This window comes from Dermacentor albipictus, chromosome 7 (genome assembly GCF_038994185.2).
Source record: "Dermacentor albipictus isolate Rhodes 1998 colony chromosome 7, USDA_Dalb.pri_finalv2, whole genome shotgun sequence".
NCBI lineage: Eukaryota > Metazoa > Arthropoda > Arachnida > Ixodida > Ixodidae > Dermacentor > Dermacentor albipictus.
Window position 1 is genome coordinate 89,803,072 of NC_091827.1, and position 19,737 is coordinate 89,822,808.

The 19,737-nt window shown below is 44.7% G+C and overlaps 1 protein-coding gene across 1 annotated transcript in view; it reads right to left on the reverse strand.

Moving 5' to 3' along the window:
- The window catches only part of CLS (cardiolipin synthase), a 44,513-nt gene that overhangs the window by 18,610 nt on the left and 6,166 nt on the right, over positions 1-19,737 (reverse strand). Inside the window, exon 4 of the mRNA XM_065450239.2 lies at positions 9,525-9,610. Coding sequence (XP_065306311.2) covers positions 9,525-9,610 — 86 coding nt within the window. The remainder of the gene's footprint in view (positions 1-9,524; positions 9,611-19,737) is intronic.

Genomic DNA, 19,737 nt, shown 5'->3' on the forward strand with positions numbered 1-19,737 from the left:
ATTTTTCTTACATAAAAAGATGCCAAAGAATTTTCCGAATTATTGGGCAGTCAGAAAAAGCAAATTATATGACAAAGCGTTTAATTTTGATGAATTTGGGAGTCGGCGACAAACGATAGTTTTATGACACGCCGACGATATCGTCACATAGGCAGTATGAATTAAGCGAAGCCAGTCACAGTTTTGCATGCACGCCGGCCGTTCAGCTCACAGCATTGCCCGCACTAGGACGACGCCATCATGAAAAGCACTGGCAGCAGGGAGTAAATGCTTCGTCTGCCTCCCGCACCTACGGGTCACTGAAACTCGAGATTATGCAATCCTAAATACTAAACGCACGGGAAAACAGCTTACATGATACCATGCTGTCTTGCAGGGGCACAGCCGGGGGGGGGGAGGGGGGGCACATGGGGCTTCAGCCCCCCCTGAAATTTTTTCATGCTGTCCATGCACCGCCGACCAAAGCAACCCCCGGTGCCAGAAATCATTCTGGATTTTGCCTAGAATGTCTTTTTCTCGCTCGAAAAGACATTTCACGACAAACATTGCGAACTCAGGCTGAATTTCGCGGCAACGCCCATGTATCGGGAGTCACATAACGCAAGAAGCCCCATCCGAGCACGAAGTTTCAATGGCATTTTGATGGTGAACGGGCTTGACGTGGCATTTCGTGGAGGCCGCGGAATTTACGGAGCGCATGGATGTCGATTCCGAAACTTTATAGGTACAAGTCTCAACATTTTGAGTGAAAGGTGCACTGATATTTCCAAAGTTGTGCTTTAGCTGTTCAATTGTGGAACTTTGTTGGTTCGACGCCAAAGGTACATTGACTTTTCTTGGAACATGCAACAAGACAAGCCAAATCAACACACTATCAGACAAGTTAACAAAGCACGCAGCGAGGTCTGATGAGACGAAGTGCTGTGGTGGTTCATTTATGCCGTCATGTCACATAAAAAAAATATCAAAATTTCTTTTTCGCCTACGCCAAGGCATCCATGTCAAGACACTAAAGCCATCCGAGGTTACTACGTCCTTATTTATTTTTTCTAATTTGACTTTTATTCCCGAGAACACATTGAACCTCTTCAATTTATTTGTTCTCACTACCCTACCCGCTGGCTGCCAGAGCCAGTCAGAGCGCATACGTTTTTCTCGTGTTGCCCGACCACCACGTGGCACACTTCGGTGCGTGTTCGGTTTGCTCTGGCTGAGTTGATTTTCACCTGGCAGAGTTTTGGACGCTTTCTGGATAGCTAGAAGACGAGAAAAAAAAAAAGAAACAATGGTCACTAGCCGCCATCACTGTGGGGACTCAACGGATTGCACCGCATTCGCTTGAGCGCAACCTCTCCAGAAAGTCTTGTCTCGCTGGTGTAGGATACTGAGCAGTATGCGTATGGTTCTTGGTGGACCAAGTGTCTCACATTTTTCTTCGATATTCCTTCGGTAGCAACATTAGGTGCACAAAGTAGGCATGCAATTGCAGCCAACATACTTTCCTTCGCATTTTTTTTTTCATTCTGGTGCACCTGGCCCTCAAAAGGAAACATTGTTGCGGCGTAGTGATTGTCGCATGGCGAAATTTCGATTTTGTTATTTCTTTTGCGGAAAGTAATGGGCCATGGGACACTTCAGTTGCCGGATGCACTTACTATGTTATTGCGATAGCAATATATTATATGGACACTCCAGGTGCATTCCTACCATCGCCATTGCCCTCATGTTTCGTATAAAGTCCAAGGGCGATAACATCGTGACCGAGCGCCGCAAGCTGTATGTGCGAGTGAAGCTTGGGGGTGGGGGGGTTGAATGGGTGAGCTGACGATAGTGACTCAGTGTGACTTGTGTGTGCAAAGGAAAAAAGTGCGCGACGAAAGGCCTTCCGTCGCACACGATAATCGGGGGGAGTGGATGGAATGGGGCGGGATCTACAATTCTGTGAATCTGTGATTGCGCAACATGTTTATTAAAGTGAAAGCTTTACTGGCTGCAAATTTGCGATTTTGCCGTGGCCGTGCTCCAAGGAGGCACATGACGTCACATCGCGTTCCTCATCATTGCACTCGCCTCCGCTCGCTTTGCCAGCTGCGCCGCATGCCTGATAACATGTCGGAGGATCGAAAAGGAGAGCTCGCGTCTGCCGCAACCACAGTTGAGGTGGCAGTATGGACGGCGACAATTCTGATAAGCAGGAGGATGCCTGGAATCGACACCGGAACGAGATGAAGAGGAAACGAATCGCCCAGGAAACAGACGAACAGTGCGCCGAACGAATGGCTAAACCCCGCAACATAGCTAGACAACCAGACTAACCTGAACTTGCAATAAAAATTAACCAAGGCTAACCATGATATACGAGATGAGGAAACGAATCGCCCAGGAAACAGACGAACAGTGCGCCGAACGAATGGCTAAACCCCGCAACATAGCTAGACAACCAGACTAACCTGAACTTGCAATAAAAATTAACCAAGGCTAACCATGATATACGAGATGAAGAGGAAACGAATCGATATACAGGATATACGTAGCTTTCGCTACGTATATCCTGGCATAGCCAAGCTAAGCCACTGCCAATTTTTTGCCTTGTTTGACGCATTATTATAGCGACCTTCCCTTAGATATGTAGATTTATTGGATACTTATACATATATTTAAATATCTTGTTGCGATTTTGTGTATACATGCAGTGAACTTTGTTTCCAGTGACACTTTTTTGCCCTTTATCAAGCTGTATCTTCGCAGTTGTACCGTATTTACTCGCATAATGACCGCACTTTTTTCGCCAGAAAAATTTACGCATATTCAGGAGTGCGATCATTACGCGAGTTAAATTTCCCGCGAAAAAAAAAATTTTTTTTCGTCCCGCGTTTGCTGCGGGATGCGGGTGCGGGACACCAAAACAAAAATGGCGGCCGGCGGAGCAAGCCGAATGTGTCGAACGCAATTTTTTTTTTCTTCTCGTGAGTACATTACGTGCATTGAAACAGTTTCTTCCATATCAGTGATGAATAATATCGTTAATATCAACAAGTTTGCGGCAATAACGTAGCCATGTCCACTTTGAGGGGACAGAAACAGATGGGCGCACTTAGCTGACAGAGACAGAAATGCATGGCCGGTGTGCTGCGGAAACTGTGGCATCTGTCTTCACTACTAGCCTAACACGGCACGTTTCCGCTAAAGGTGGGCGAATATCTTAGCTGTGTTACAAGCGTCGGTGTATGAATAGGGTACACATTTAACGTATCCGTGTAAACGTGGCTACTATCATTGCCGCGCGCGATTTGTTGCGTGCTCACGAGTGCAGATGAAAAGAACCGAAAGGTGCCTCTTTTGCTTTTGTTGACCACAACCATTATAAAGCCTACCCATAATAAAGGCAAGTTTGGTTGTACCTCTTTTTGTCATGGAAGATCGGAAAGTGATGAAAGTAATGAAATGAGGCATCTGCTTAAGAATGTTGGGTGCGTGCAGACGAGTCGTTCGCGTAGCATTCGACAGATTGTAAGCGCGATCATTATTAGCTATACTTGGCACACAACATATCGCTGCGGCAAGTTCGGGGTGTGATCATTACACGGGAAATAAAAAAAATCGAATTTTGACGACAAAATTCAGGGGTGCGATCATTACGCGAGTGCGATCATTATGCGAGTAAATACGGTATATCCCATTGTATCTTCGCATTTCTAATGTACGAGGGCCAGTCAAATGAATGTAAGCCTACCCACCCCGTGCAATAATGGTTCGGTTCATTATCTGTGAGGCATGTGCGCAGCACAGAGGCATCTCTCATTAACAAAAGTGACACGCAGGTGTGACAATAAGGGTTCCTTAATGCTCTCATATACTGGGTTGAACATGGTTTCGTGACATAAATGACACTCCAAACGTTGAACAGCATGGTGCTATGAAGTTTTTGACAGCTGAAGGTATTTTCCAAAAAGAAATCAGTCGCCGTTTGGCTGCCGTGTACGTTGAACATTGCATTTCATTGGCAACTGTGAAGCATTGGACCAAACGGTTCTAAGAAAGACGTGAAAGTTGCAAAGACGATCCAAGACCCGGCCAAAGCCATCGTGCAATCACCCCTAACAAAATTGCAAAGGTTGATGAGCTGATGAGACAAGAACGGTGGATAAGCATCGATGAACTTTCAGAGCGTGTGAACATTAGTCGCGGTTCGGTTCACGCCATAATTCATGAACATCTCGGTTATCGGCTCTTGTGGGCGCAACGAATGCAGAAGATATTGAACCACCGCCAGAAAACAGAGAAGTTTGGCACTGCCTTGACTCATCTCATCTGCTATCACAACGAGGGTGACGACTTCTTGTCTGCAATTGTGATCAGGGATGAAGCATGGTGCCACTACTACAAGCCTGAAACACGACGGCGAAGCTTACAGTGGAAACATTCGAATTCACCACGCCCAAAGAAAGCCAAGGCCGTCATTTCCGTCGGAAAAGTGTTGTTGACTTTTTTTTTCGATCATCAGGGGCCATTACTGATAGAATTTGCTAAATCTTGAGAGACTGTCAATTGTTTCTGATATGGTAAAACACTAAGACGGCTGCGTGTCGCAATTAAGAACAAACGACGTGGAAAATTGAGTAATTGGGTCATCTTGTTCTACGACAATGCTCGTCCCCACGTCGCTGATGTGGTTAATACAAAACCGGGAAGTTCAACTGGGAAATGCTGCAACATGCACTATACAGCTCAGACCTGTTGCCTTGCAACTTCCACATTTTGAGGTAACTGAAAAAACAGCTCAAGAAACCAAATTCGCGTCGGACGTCACAGAGTAAAAAATAATGTACAGCACGAAGGACAAGGATTGCGAGAGACAACATACTAACTAGCCCAAGCAAACACCCTAGTGAGAGTCAGTTGCCGACTTTTTGAAGCAGCGACCCAAAGAGTATGAGACGGGAATCGCACAACTCGTTGGTCAATGGGACAAATGTTTAAATGCTCATGCAGACTACTTTTCAATAAAGTACCCCGTCTCATGAATCACCCTCGTATATTTTGCAGAGCTCCTGCTTTTTATATGTGCTCTCTGTTGCAATTATAATTTTGGTGCAATTACTCACAAACACGACCGGTGACAGCCACTCCTGCGTAATACATTGAAACAAATGACAGCATCATTTAGATTTTTCACTGGCTGTTCCATTTGTACAAGAATGTAAACACGGCTCTTGAATGACAAAGTTTCATTAACATATTTGTCCTCAACTTGTTCATTTCATGGCCTTTACATTTTTCATATCAGCGGCATGCAATGCTTTGCTGGTTTCAAACTGATATAGCTCTAAATTTTGTGTGATATTTTCTTTACTTACTATATAGACAAAAAACATGGAAGCATTCATTTCAGTTATTTTGGGTACAACTTTTGGCACATACGAGTATGTTCTTTTATGAAAAAATATGTATTTTACTCGTTTTGACAGTGCGCGGCATTCAAGAATTCGTTTGCAGTATCTTTGGCAATGGTAATGCAATTAATAATCATGTGTTTGATTCGGGGACAAATTGTTTAAGAGGTAGCTTTAGCTCAAACCCAACTCTGACGCGGCCTATTCAAATACATGTAAAACGCAGAAATGCTTCTCTGAGATAACGCCTTTTTCGAAAAATATAGAAGCACGACGTTTACAATCTAATAGCTCTGCACCAAGAACAGATATCGCGGTTCTGTAAAGGGCATCTATTATAACAGTCAAAGTGAACTAATTTGGTATGTCAATTTGTATCTTATGTGAGTTGGTCACGCTGTGTACAAGGGTTCTGCAAAAGCCGTATTTACATAATGCTAAATATATTTTTTAGATTCATGAGTAACATATCAATTCTGCCCGCTGTAGATGTACTATTAGATTCAATTTACAGAATTGTGATATCATTTTTCATTGTTGAGCTACAGAGTTTTAAACTTGATAGTTTCGTCTGCTGAAACTTTGCGATTTTCGCCAATTTTTAATAAAGGATTGACAACCTAAACGAAAAATTTGAAACCAGCAGTCACTACAATTTAAGTTTTTTAAATTCAACAAACCTCGTCAAATTTGGTGCAGCGGTTGCAAGAAAAACGAATTCCCCTTCTACATGTATTTAGATAGGAGCGTACGAAGATGCTCTGTGAGGCGGTGAGCATTGCCAAAATAAAATCTAAGTGGGAAAATCAAAACTGAACTTTCAGTTTACTGTAACTTTTATGGGCCTACCAATATGGTAGTATGAATGGCATCACCATGTAGCCCTGTCCTTCAGCAACAAGTTCATGACATATAGGTGGCCCCTGTGCAAGAATAATACTGAAATATTTGCTGCAACATCATGCACAGTCATTGAAAGCAATGCAAGAAAGCAAGCACCACCCACTTCATATTTCTCTTTTAGATCCTTGTTGAACAGGAGGCACACAAATGGCGTCTCTGCTAATATAGTTGCACACAGTTCATGGCTACAACCAAACATGTCCTTTGCACAAAGTTTATGGCTGCAAAAGATATCTGGATCAAATCCCTGCAGTGGCAGCCACATTTCGATGGAGGCAAAATCCAAGAAGTTCATGTGTTGTGTACACAAGGTGGACAAAATTAATACAGAATCATATCGTGGTTCTGGCATGTAAAGTCCCATAATTCAAAATAACAAAAAAATATTTTCTACACATTCACACAACTGTGCATTCAGCACAGGTCAGACATAGAGCTACAGTAGCCCAGGACTGTGGGTAGAGTCTGTTGCTGGTTTGTGCCTTTTTGCAAGCTTGTTTGTCACAGCATTTCTGTTTGTGTGATCCTCAGTGGACATGTGAAACCTCTGATGATCCTTTTCAAGGCTTTGGCGCACCATTCGCGCATGCCACAGGTGGAGCACTCCAGCACAAGCTTCCGTGAATTTCCCAGGGTAGCAGTATGGGCCGTGGTGGAGACCAGGCCTGCTCTCCTGGAGCAATATCTTCACTCGTGGCAGGCTTCTCGTATGCTTCTCTTCGTCACTTTTCAAAACCATATTTCAATGGTCCCCTTTGAGTTAAATAAATGTCCTTCTGCAGAAACATGCGTAAATATTGGTAGGCGGGAGCCGCGGAGCTAGTGAAACAGAAGCAAAGCCAGTACGTGCGGCATACCTTTAGACACAGCGTCACTATAATCTCAGGTGCCCTCCTGAAGCAGTACTGGTAAAAAAAAATCCAACCTATCGTCGCAACGACAGAAGCATCTAGCAATGAAAAAGACCCCTGCGACTTTGACAAGACCAGTCAGAACCTTGCCGAGAGCCAGTACTACTTGGCAGGGTCCTTTGAAAGCATCAGTGCTTTCTTGCTGCACCCGAGACACAGCACGAGTCCTAGAAACGATGCATAAATCCAATTCTTTTGCAATTTTTTATCGTTTCAAGACCAACTTCTTCCCTTAAGCCCTGTTTTTCTGGTGAAAACTTTATGTTCAGATGTTGTCACATAACAGACCGAAACACATTCATTTTGTCATGCAGCACAGCGTATAAGTCAATGAAAGGAGCAAAAGTCAAACCATAGTTAGTTTTCAGAACCGTTGTGCACGGCGTTATTTCAGTGATGTCCCGCTACTTTGCGCTCAGTCTGTCCAGTTGCTAGTAGTACGAAACGCTGTGTAAAGCTACCATAGGCGAATTAGAGAAGTGAACATATATACATATATAGCTAAAATCATTCGAAGGTATTGCTCTTTTCTTCTGAAATGCCAGTGAGAGAGCGAGGGAATGACACTAGCATACATAAGCAAACAGAGACCAAACAATTTGCAGTTGCCATTGGTGTTGTGAAAGTGTTTATGCCAGTGGAATGCTCGCGCGAAATGCACCACAGTGATGCTATTTGCCGTGTACAAAAATACAGCCATAACAAAAAAAAATCTTTCTGCTGCAGCGCGTTCGCGTTCTATGCCACTGCAGTAGAAGTGAATGTACTTACCGTATTTACACGATTGTAAGTCGACCCCTTTTTTAAAATTTGAAAGTCTGAAGTTGGGGGGTTGACTTACAATCGAAACCGAAACATGGCCCCGCCAAAAAAAGCGATACCAACGGGATCTACAACGTAGTTAGAATTTTATGTTTGCTCTATGGCCCTACCCGTATCTTTTCGCTATCCCGCGTGTTTGTACGCTTTTCGGAAGGGTTCTTCAACATTTTTTGAGAGTTTTACAGTGCATGCAATGCTCATGGGGGGGGGGTGTCGATAGTTGATGGAAGCGCCGCTGCTCCCATTTGCGGTGGCACCCTCAGAACGGCGGCGCTTGCGGGGAGTATCGGTAGTTCATGGAAGAGCAGTCACCGCTCGCTGGCTGCTCATGGGCTGCTCTTTCTCTGTTTGAAGGCATTGGCATTGGTTTGACGCGTTCCACTTGACTGCCGGCTTTGTGCTACTTCTATGCTTCCCCAGTCGTCATGAGTGCTCCAGGCCCACTAATCGTTCGGCACTCGTTCACAGCAGCGTTCAAGAGGGCTGCCATCCTTTACGCCGAAGAAACAAATCACTGCACAGCGGGCCGCAATTTCGATGTTTCTAAACGGGTGGTGCGAGAGTGGCGACTGCAGCAAAGCGAAATTTTCACCTGTGACAAGTGCGAAATTTCCCACGTGCCAAAGTCTGGACGCTTTCCGGAGCTGTAGGCTAAGCTTGCGGCGTACGTCGCTGAAATGCGTGATCGGTCCCTGCCAGTGAAGTGCGACGTGGTCATGAAACAAGCCCGGACCTTCGCCTTAATTTTAAGGTTCTGCTCCGCCGCGAGTACAACGAGTGGCTGGCGGCAGAAGACTGCGAAATTACGCCAACTGGACCTGTCAAAAGAGCCTCCCTGACGGCTGCGTGTGGTTGGGTGCATTTGGCGTGGGCTGCTGTTCTGCAAGATGTCCTGGTGCGGTCGTTTGCCAAATTTAAAATTTCGCTGGACTAAGACACGCTGTGGGACTGCAGCAACGATGACAGCACTAGTGAAGACGAGTAGTCCAGTGACCATGTCAGCTACTAATAATTTTCGTTATTGAATGTGCCCTCGGGTATGCTCTCTTATTTTTTATTTTTTTCGGTCACGCGATATGGGGGGGTCGAATTACATTCGAGTCGACTTACAATCGTGTAAATACGGTATGCACTTTCTACATCTCATGGGTGGCAGCGCATGAAATTAAATGTTTCTCCATTAGGGGGGGAGGGGTCTTCACATGTCATTGTAGGGCAGGGTGGCCGCATGCTAGAAAGTGTAGGGGTGGTTCAGCAGCAGACGACATGCGTCATTTCACCCATAAGCTTGGGTTTCGCCGCTTCTTGTACATGGCGCTGCATGGAGCATGGTACACGCAAGAGTATATTTACCAGCACATTAACTTAAACTGGTGTAAGCTTTAACAATGGGAAAATTGGAAAAGCAGCACTAAGTGAAATTATGCAACAGTGTAGTACTTATGCAGTCCTAGTGTTGAACTGAGTTGCATTTCAGTGTAGGCGCATCACTCACAGGTGCAGGAAGTGAGGCAAACCGGAGGTAGCCTGCGCAGCCGACGAGGGTGATATCCCGGGTCACAATGAGTGCGGTCAAGGGAACTGCATCATATGGCAAAAAGCGAAAAAAATTATCAGCAGACTTCATCAATCCTTGGGACTCTACACTCACTTACAGCAACAGCTGTTACTTACAGAACAATGCCCCTAGCTTTGCAAAAAACTACTGCAATCCTTTGCAAACTGACACAACTGTATGCCTCCATAATGACACAGACTGCAGTTGCAGCAGCATGACGACGATGGTGGCTGCGCAAAGACAGTGGTGGTACATGCTGACGCATAATGGAAGAAGTCTTGTTTCACCCTTTGAAAGGAGTGCTGACAAAAAGCTCTTGAGCTGTTTTGATTTCTTTATAGCATAGCTCTTGGCCAAGTAATTGCGCTATGAGGCCTCACATCCTTCAGAGCGGAACAAACATAATTATATGTTTCCTTTTAATGCTGCTAAATTTAAAACCCATGCTAGGTGCACTGCGATTTCATGTGAAAACACCCACATCAAAACACGGTGTGGCAGCCTCGTGGTAGTACCAGACACCACTTGCATGCACAGGCACTATGATCCTTCTGCCAAAAAATCAAGTCCATTCAGCACTCAATGGGACAAAAGGAGAGAGCCGGTTTCCCAGCATTTCCAAGAGACACGTGCCATTAAAAGGGCCAACCTGCCAGCATTTGGCAACACAGTGGTGGTAGGGTTTTCAACCACTGCAGTGGGTTGATTGGCACACTCTCAAGTTGTTGTGATACCACATGACTGCCACCTCTGCTTTTGGTGATGCTATTATCTCCTTTTCCATGTCCGAAGCCATGTTGCACTTGGTGTGGATGTTGAACGGGCCAAATTAGGACGGCAGTAATGAATTATTCATGGGACTGTTGAAGAATTGACACTTCATAGTGTGATTATAGAGTAGACAGCTGCCTAAAAGAACAGGGCACAAAATTTTCATGTAAGTGCTCCTTTAGGTGCTAGTGAAAAAAAAATGTTACATGTGATATCCTTGTTAAATTAAGCATTAAGCATAGATCATGGCACAACAATACACCCTAAGTACATCTTAACAGAACATAGCAAGCACTGTGACTAAGGATAATTGGCACGAGTCCATAACTTCATATATGGCAAAAAGAACAAAGGACAGAACCAACAACACAAGACAGACACTACTTTCAACTAAAGCTTTATCTTGAAGCATCCACCATTTATGCAGGCAATAGCCCATAAAAAAGGAAGGAAAGATAAAATAAAAGGAAGTCGGACAAGTAATTGCCATAAATTGTGCCCAAACGTCTGAATAAAAAGGCATACACCATGTAACAGTGGCATGCCCTTACTCGAGAAACTGCAGCTCTTCTCAGCGAAAGGGACGGCATCCTAACCGCTATGAGGCAATTTCCCTTCATCTTGGCACCTTCTACTATCAGCCAGGCAGTCAAGTGCAGGTTGGGAAATTTTGTCTTTCATCCCTTTTGTGCTCAGGTGAAACCAGATAAGAACAAACAGGTGGTCCTGGTCACAAGTCCCGATTTTGATGAAGTTTACTTTAGGCGCAGGTTTTGAGCCCACACAATGAATATGAACTTAGTTTTGTGAAAAAAGAATGTGTTTGCCTGAAAAAAAAATGCGCAAATTTCGGTCGTCGAAAACACTTTTCTGCCAGTTTTGCGATTTCTGAAATTTGAGTGCCTATAAAGAAACAATGGTACACTTCTCGAGCTCAACATCCTTTTACACAAAGAACAAGTGGAATGCTACCTTATGAGTATTTTATTACAGCTGACTATGGACGGAATTTTGAAAAAAAAATCACAAACATGGCAAACGGACCAAAATCCCTGTAATTCAGGATTTTATTGCTCTAGACTAACTAAAGTGAGGACAATAAAACTCGATGCACATGAAATTCTAAGTTCTCACATTCTTTCGAGATAATTTTGGTTGCTTTGTCTGGCACCGCTATACTTAAAAATAGCACTTACATAGCGCAAAAATAGCACATGCTACATGATTCGTAAATCCAGAAAATACAAAGAAAGTCATGGTGTGTGGTCCGGCCCTGACCCTCACACAAGAAAAAGGGTAGACCAGAAAGATCTCGAAGCAGCATTGGATTATTATACTGAAGATGAGTTTAATTGTGGCCAACCAAGCCCGAAGAAGAAGGTTGTGGTTCGTGTTATACTGGATGGCAAGAAAGAATTTATTGCGAAACGTGTCATGACACACTCTATATGTATGTGAAACTTACAGCATGTTGAAGGAAGCTCACCCTGACACTGCAATCAGTCGGACTAAGTTCTACGCTTTGCAACCAAAATGGGCCCTGCCCACACCAATACAGGAAGTATGTGTCTGTGTTTATTGTGCCAACCTAAAATTGGCAGTATGTGCGTTGGAAAAGAGCTCCGGTCAGAAGTACCAAAGACTATCACGACCTTTGCCTGTGCAGTCCTATTTCTTTTAAGTGCAAACTTGGAGAGTGTCCAGCTCTCACATTGATTGACCTCAGAATTCCTGAAGATGAAGAGATATTATATGTGGCTTGGGAGAAAGGTGACTTAACAAACAAAGAGTCTACCCAAGTGCATTCTTGGAGCACCTTCAGACATGCTTAGGCTAAAGAAATGGATAAGCAACAACTACATCAGGCACATTCAAGGCGAAGCAATCAGTAAAGAAAAGAAGTCTATGCAGAAAGCAAGTGTTTTTCTGCATTTCTATTTTGCAGAGAATTGGACAGTCGTGCAAACAGATGAAATTGAGTCTCATCACTCTAGTGAAAGTTAAGTCACCACTAGGGTGGTTGCTTGGACTAGCTGGTAATTCATGATAAAAAATAATGTGCAGCGCGAAGGGCAAGGACTGCGAGAGACGACATACACAGCGCTGACTTCCAACAATATTTTATTGCGTTGCCACATCGTGCGTATACCGCATTTACTCGCATAATAGGCGCACTCGCATAATAGGCGCACCCCCAGTTTGGTCGCGGAAAATTTGATTTTTTTATTTCCGCGCATAATAGGCGCACCCCGAACTTGGCACTGTGATCAGTACCGCATTTACACTATTTACGCATTTACGCCCTCCTGCCCCTCCATCTCGGGTGAAAAAAACAAACAAAAAACGCAAGCACATTTCACAACCCAAGCTTATCAACGCATTTGCTGGACTACTAGTCTCATTAGTGTTGCTGCCGTCGCAGCTGCTGAGGGCCCACAGCACATAGAACATCGCGAAAACTAGCTCTTCCATTAACTACCGACACCCCCCTCCCCAAACCGCCGTGAAGCCAGCGAGCACGACGACCTAACGCGTCCGTAGAAACAAAAAAAAGAAAGAAAAACGCATCAACGAGCGAAAAATAATGCTTCCATCAACTATCAATAACACCCCCCTCCTCTCCAAACCGCCGCGCGGATATAAGCTTTTCGCTACCTTCGCTTAGGCAGCTCGGAAAGCTGGGCGACTCTCGGAGGCCGAGTGACTCGACACAAGCGACAGTGCCATCGCCATCAATGCTCTACACATGCTGACACAGGCAAAGAAAAGACAAATCGCCACATCTCGCCATTTTGCAAACGGCGTGCAGTTCGTGTGGTCGCGTGTTCCGCAATGGGCAAGTACGGCAGCTACACAGCTGCATTCAAACTGAAAGCTGTGCAGTATGCACTCGAGCATGGGAACCGTGCTGCAAGCAGGCATTTCAGTGTCGGAGAGACAAGCATTCGCTACTGGCGAGGTCAGCAAGAAAAACTTCAGGCAACAAAAAAGTCGCGACGGGCCTTCCGCAGTGCAAAGTCGGGAAAGTATCCGCAATTAGATCAACTAGTTCAACACATACGGGGCCTTCGACAGGACGGTTGGGCAGTGTCTCTCGGCATAGTGCAGACAGAGGCGCGCAGAATTGCCCGAGCGCAGGGCATCGAAGCGAAAGACTTCAAAGCAAGCTCCGGATGGACAACGCGCTTCATGCGATGTCACGGACTTACCCTGAGGAGGCACACAACGTTGAGCCAGCGCTGTTGTATCCGGCCATGCTCGTTTTAGACAGTTTTCGCGGGCACCTCGTAGAACGTGTACGAGAGAAGTTGTCAGAGGTGCGTACGGATATTGCCGTGATTCCGGGAGGCCTCACTTCCGTGCTGCAACCTTTGGACGTTTCCCTAAATAAGCCTTTTAAGGACAACGTTCGAAAGCTTTACACCAATTGGATGGCTGGAGGACAGCGTCAACTAACCCCCGGTGGCAAAATTAAGAGGCAGCCTATGGAAATGCTGTGCGAATGGATCGTGGAAGCTTGGCGAGAGATCTCAGATGACGTCGTCAGGAAAAGTTTCAAGAAGACTGGGATCTCCAATGCACTGAATGCAAGCGAAGACGACATGCTGTGGAGCTCAGACAAGGAAGACGAGTCTCCACCCGGCGGTGATGAGGATGTTCTCTCCGACTCGGACTCTGAATAGTCTTAATAAATTTTACGTGTGTGTTCAGTCAACGTCTCTCGCCTGTTCATTAAAAGGTAAGTAGCTAGCTTTTATTTTCCCTTTTATGCTGGATTTATCGGTGAATTATGTGAGAGTAGCCATATTCCTGACATATGTTAAAATTTAAAGCGCGGGAATGCGAGTTGAAAAAATTTCGTAAATTTTACTCCGTGTAATAGGCGCACCCCGAATTTCGAGCCGGATTTTCTGAAAAAAAAGTGCGCCTATTATGCGAGTAAATACGGTATATAAACAAGAGGGGGCATGCGCAGCAAAATGGTTGTTGCTTGTTTTTGCAAGGTAAACTAAACCTTCTAATCATTGACGATCCTTTCCTTGTTAGAGATTCTGGTGAAGTTATTAGTTTTATTATTAGAGAATGAAATGGAACTCAAGATGTTCTCGATCGACGTTAAAGATCTGTACGTTAAGATCGACGTTAAGATCCCTTCCGCATGACAAGTTGCTTCTGGTTGTTGAAGAATGCATTGATGACTTTAGATCAGTTGGCTTTCAGAATGCTGCAGGTGTTTCTGTTAGCGGCTTTCTTGAATTGCTGACCTTCTACTTGAAATCAACTTACACCTCATGGAATGAACAAAATTACATACAAAGGAACAGTGTTTGTATAGAATCATGCCTGGCACCGGTACTAAGTGGTATTTATTTAGCTCATCATGATCGCAATATTCATGGTCACCTAGCCGCGTCCCCTGTTGTCAAAGTGTGCAGGTTTGTGGACGACTACCTGATATTTATTGAATGCACTGATCACGCTTTTGAGCCTGCTGTTTCTGAAGTCTTGGAGATCATTAAGAAAGAGCTGGAGCCTCTAGAACTTATGCATGAGGTCCCCATTGATGATTCCTTGTGCTTTCTAGATCTCAGGCTGTGCCTTGCAAACAATAATGTGTGCTAGTGCTTCAAACCGAGAAGTAAGGAGCCACTCTTGCCCTTTAACTCCGCACACTCAAAGCTCATTAAACGAGGTATTATAATGTTATGTCTCGTTAACAGCCTCAATAAATCTTGCCCACATGAGATGCAACATAGTCTTGCTGCACAGGTTGATCGCGTTTCTTGGGCTGGCTACCCTTTAGCCTTAATTTCAGCCATAGCGGAACAGCTTCTGAGGCACACAAAACGTGACGAGCCCACTCAGTCAAGGAACCAGCTGGCTGAAAGACGCAGGTTTGCAGTGCTACCGTATGTGCATGATGTCTCCCATAGGCTAAAGAAAATTGGGCAGCGTGCAGGAATCACAGTCGTTTTCTCCGCCCTGGAAAAGTTGGCAAGGCTCTGTAAGCATGTAAACGCGCCTAAATCATATCAAAGTCGTTGCTCTGTTGGGCACAGAAAACGTTTTGTGACGTGCACAACGAATGCAGTCTACCAAATCCCCCGTCTTGCGGCAGAAAATATGTTGGACAGACAGGCAGGTGCTTAAACGATCGTCTAAGAGAGCACTGTAACAACATGCATAGCACTGTACAAGGCCACTTGGGCATCCATTGCCGGGACTGCGGCTGCGTGCCCCTCTTTGAAGATACGTACTGAGGTTTTAGCGAGACACAGCTCACAGCTCACCCGGGAAATTGTGGAAGCTGATTTCATCAGAAAACTTGGTATAGTACATGTATGTGCATTAGTGCCCCCTCTATCGCGCTGACCCCTAGTGAAGTCACGTATCTAAATAGATAGAAATCATACTGTACATTTTTTTTTTTCAAGTGACCATACTCTTAGTACAGTGACTTGCTGTTAGAACATCCCTTGTGACTGCCTTTCATTTTGCTGCGCATGCCCCCTCTTGTATGTATACAGACGATGTGGCAACGCAATAAAATATTGTTGAAAGTCAGCGCAGCGTATGTCGTCTCTCGCAGCCCTTGTGCTTCACACTGTACATCATTTTTGATCAAGACACCACATTCACATGGATGGCCACGACGAAGAAAGGAGTGCACAGTTCTGCTGTCGTAAGCAATGACATGTGCCATGACTCGGCCCATGCATGCTACGTCGTGGCTAACGTTCAAGAATGGCTTGAAGAGCATATCGCAGTGTACGCTCATATTACTTATGTCAGTGACAGTGCTTCTGTTCATTTCGAGAACAAATTTTAAGTTCATGAACTGAAAAACAACCGGTACACATCAGTGAAGTGCTTATTTTGCACTAATGGACACGAGAAAAATGCCTGCGATGGAATCGGAGGCATTGCGAAGCACCAGGCGACGCTACACAACCTTCAAAATCCTGCCTCATCTGCCATCAACTCTACTTCCGATATGGTGCAAGTTCTGACTCCTAAGCTAGCAAAATTTACATTAATTTAGGCTACAAAAAGCTGACACTGAATCTTTCAGGCGATTGAAGGCAAGAGAAAAGAGAATGGGTTGCAGTTCCTGCAAGACCTGGTATTCAGTCATGGCATATATGGGAGTGCAAGCGGACCCATAACTCCTAACTCCAGTTGTTCACGGCAAGAACAGTCGCTTTGGATAAGCAACTTTTTCAGCAGTGAAATCAAATGTCACGTGTTTTTAAATAGGTGCAAGACAAGATTAATAAAATATAACCTCACGGCAACACTACAGCTACAGTCAGCCTTCTTCCTCGACCACATTGGCATACAACACACGCAATTGCGTGGTTAAAGAAGGTCGTAACCTGTACAGGACAGCATTGCTTGTCGGCATCGTTATATTTGGACAATGAATATTACATTGAATGAGTTCTTGCATAGCTAAATAAACCAGAACGGGCAAAATCCACGTTGCAGCCACTAGGTTGAGTGGTCACATTTGACGCATTGTAACTTCTTCATTACTCAAATATTGTAATGTTTGTTTGTTTTTACACACAGCGGTAGACAATGTCCTTGACTTCAACCAGAGCGACTTTTAAAAAAATTAAAAATGACCTTTTCAGATAACTATCTTCAAATTTCGATGTTGTTGGCAAGCCACTTTGTTCAAGTGCTATTTTTAAATATAGCAGCGCTTGACAAAGCAACGAAAATTATTTTGAAAGAATGTGAAATATTAGAAGTTCATGTGTATTGAGTTTTATTTTTCAGTATTTTTACATATGGCTCGTCTACACCCTGATTCCGTAATGCCTCCATGACTGCTGAGGTTTCGACAGAATCAAATGCTTTCTCGTAATCAATGAAAGCTATATATAAGGGTTGGTTGTATTCCGCACATTTCTCTATCACCTGATTCATAGTGTGAATATGATCTACTGTTGAGTAGCCTTTACGGAATCCTGTCTGGTCCTTTGCTTGACAGAAGTCTAAGGTGTTCCTGATTCTATTTGCGATTACCTTAGTAAATAGTTTGTAGGCAACGGACAGTAAGCTGATCGGTCTATAATTTGTCAAGTCTTTGGCGTCCCCTTTCTTATGGATTAGGATTATGTTAGCATTTTTCCAAGATTCCGGTACGCTCGACGTTATGAGGCATTGCGTATACAGAGTGGCCAGTTTCTCTAGAACAATCTGCCCACCATCCTTCAGTAAATCTGCTGTTACCTGATCCTCCCCAGCTGCCTTCCCCCTTTGCATATCTCCCAAGGCTTTCTTTATTTCTTCCGGCGTTACCTGTGGGATTTCGAATTCCTCTAGACTATTTTCTCTTTCATTATTGTCGTGGGTGGCACTGGTACTGTACAAATCTCTACAGAACTCCTCAGCCACTTGTACTATCTCACCCATATTAGTAATGATATTGCCGGCTTTGTCTCTTAACGCATACATCTGATTCTTGCCAATTCCTAGTTTCTTCTTCACTGTTCTGAGGCTTCCTCCGTTCCTGAGAGCATGTTCAATTCTATCCATATTATATTTCCTTATGTCAGCTGTCTTACGCTTTTGATTAACTTCGAAATTTCTGCCAGTTCTATTCTAGCTGTAGGGTTAGAGGCTTTCATACATTGGCGTTTCTTGATGAGATCTTTCGTCTCCTGCGATAGTTTACTGGTATCCTGCCTAACGGAGTTACCACCGACTTCCATTGCACACTCCTTAATGATGTCCACAAGATTGTCGTTCATTGCTTCAACACTAAGGTCCTCTTCTTGAGTTAAAGCCGAATACCTGTTCTGAAGCTTGATCTGGAATTCCTCTATTTTCCCTCTTACCGCTAATTCATTGATCGGCTTCTTATGTACCAGTTTCTTCCGTTCCCTTCTCAGGTCTAGGCTAATTCGAGTTCTTACCATCCTGTGGTCACTGCAGCGCACCTTGCCGAGCACGTCCACATTTTGTATGATGCCAGGGTTAGCGCAGAGTATGAAGTCTATTTCATTTCTAGTCTCGCCGTTCGGGCCCCTCCACGTCCACTTTCGGCTATCCCGCTTGCGGAAGAAGGTATTCATTATCCTCATATTATTCTGTTCCGCAAACTCTACTAACTCCCCCCTGATAATCCTAGTGCCTATGCCATATTCCCCAACTGCCTTGTCTCCAGCCTGCTTTTTGCCTACCTTGGCATTAAAGTCACCCATTAGTATAGTGTATTTAGTTTTCACTCTACCCATCGCCGATTCCGCGTCTTCATAGAAGCTTTTGACTTCCTGGTCATCATGACTGGATGTAGGGGCGTAGACCTGTACAATTTTCATTTTGTACCTCTTATTGAGTTTCACAACAAGACCTGCCACCCTCTCGTTAATGCTATAGAATTCCTGTATGTTACCAGCTATATTCTTATTAATCAGGAATCCGACGCCTAGTTCCCTTCTCTCTGCTAAGCCCCGGTAGCACAGGACGTGCCCGCTTTTTAGCACTGTATATGCTTCTTTTGGTCTCCTAACTTCACTTAGCCCTATTATATCCCATTTACTGCCCTCTAATTCCTCCAATAGCACTGCTAGACTCGCCTCACTAGATAACGTTCTAGCGTTAAACGTTGCCAGGTTCATATTCCAATGGCGGCCTGTCCGGAGCCAGTGATTCTTAGCACCCTCTGCAGCGTCGCAGGTCTGACCGCCGCTGTGGTCAGTTGCTTCGCAGCTGCTGGGGACTGAGGGCCGGGGTTTGATTGTGTTGTTCATATAGGAGGTTGTGGCCAAGTACTGCACCAGGGTGGCCAATCCTGCTCTGGTGAGGGAGTGCGTTACCGGTTCTGGTCACCGGGATCAGGCCACACTCCAGGCCTATTTATGCAATTTTATCAACACGCGGATTTTTTTTTTTTTAATCCGGTGGAAAATTGCCGGCACCGGGATTCGAACCACGGACCTCTTGCACGCGAGGCGGGTGTTCTACCTCTACGCCACCGCTGCACCACAGCCGTAGCCACAGCCACCGCCACCGCCACCGCAGCCACCGTAGTCCTCCATAAAGAAAGCAACAAAATCCCAATAAAGAAAGGCGTCAGGCAGGGAGATACGATCTCTCCAATGCTATTCACAGCGTGTTTACAGGAGGTATTCAGAGACCTGGTTTGGGAAGAAATGGGGATAAAAGTTGATGGAGAATACCTTAGTAACTTGCGATTCGCTGATGATATTGCCTTGCTTAGTAACTCAGGGGACCAACTGCAATGCATGCTCACTGACCTGGAGAGGCAAAGCAGAAGGTGGGTCTAAAAATTAATCTGCAGAAAACTAAAGTAATGTTTGTCTTGAAAGAGAGCAGCAGTTTACGATAGGTAGCGAGGCACTGG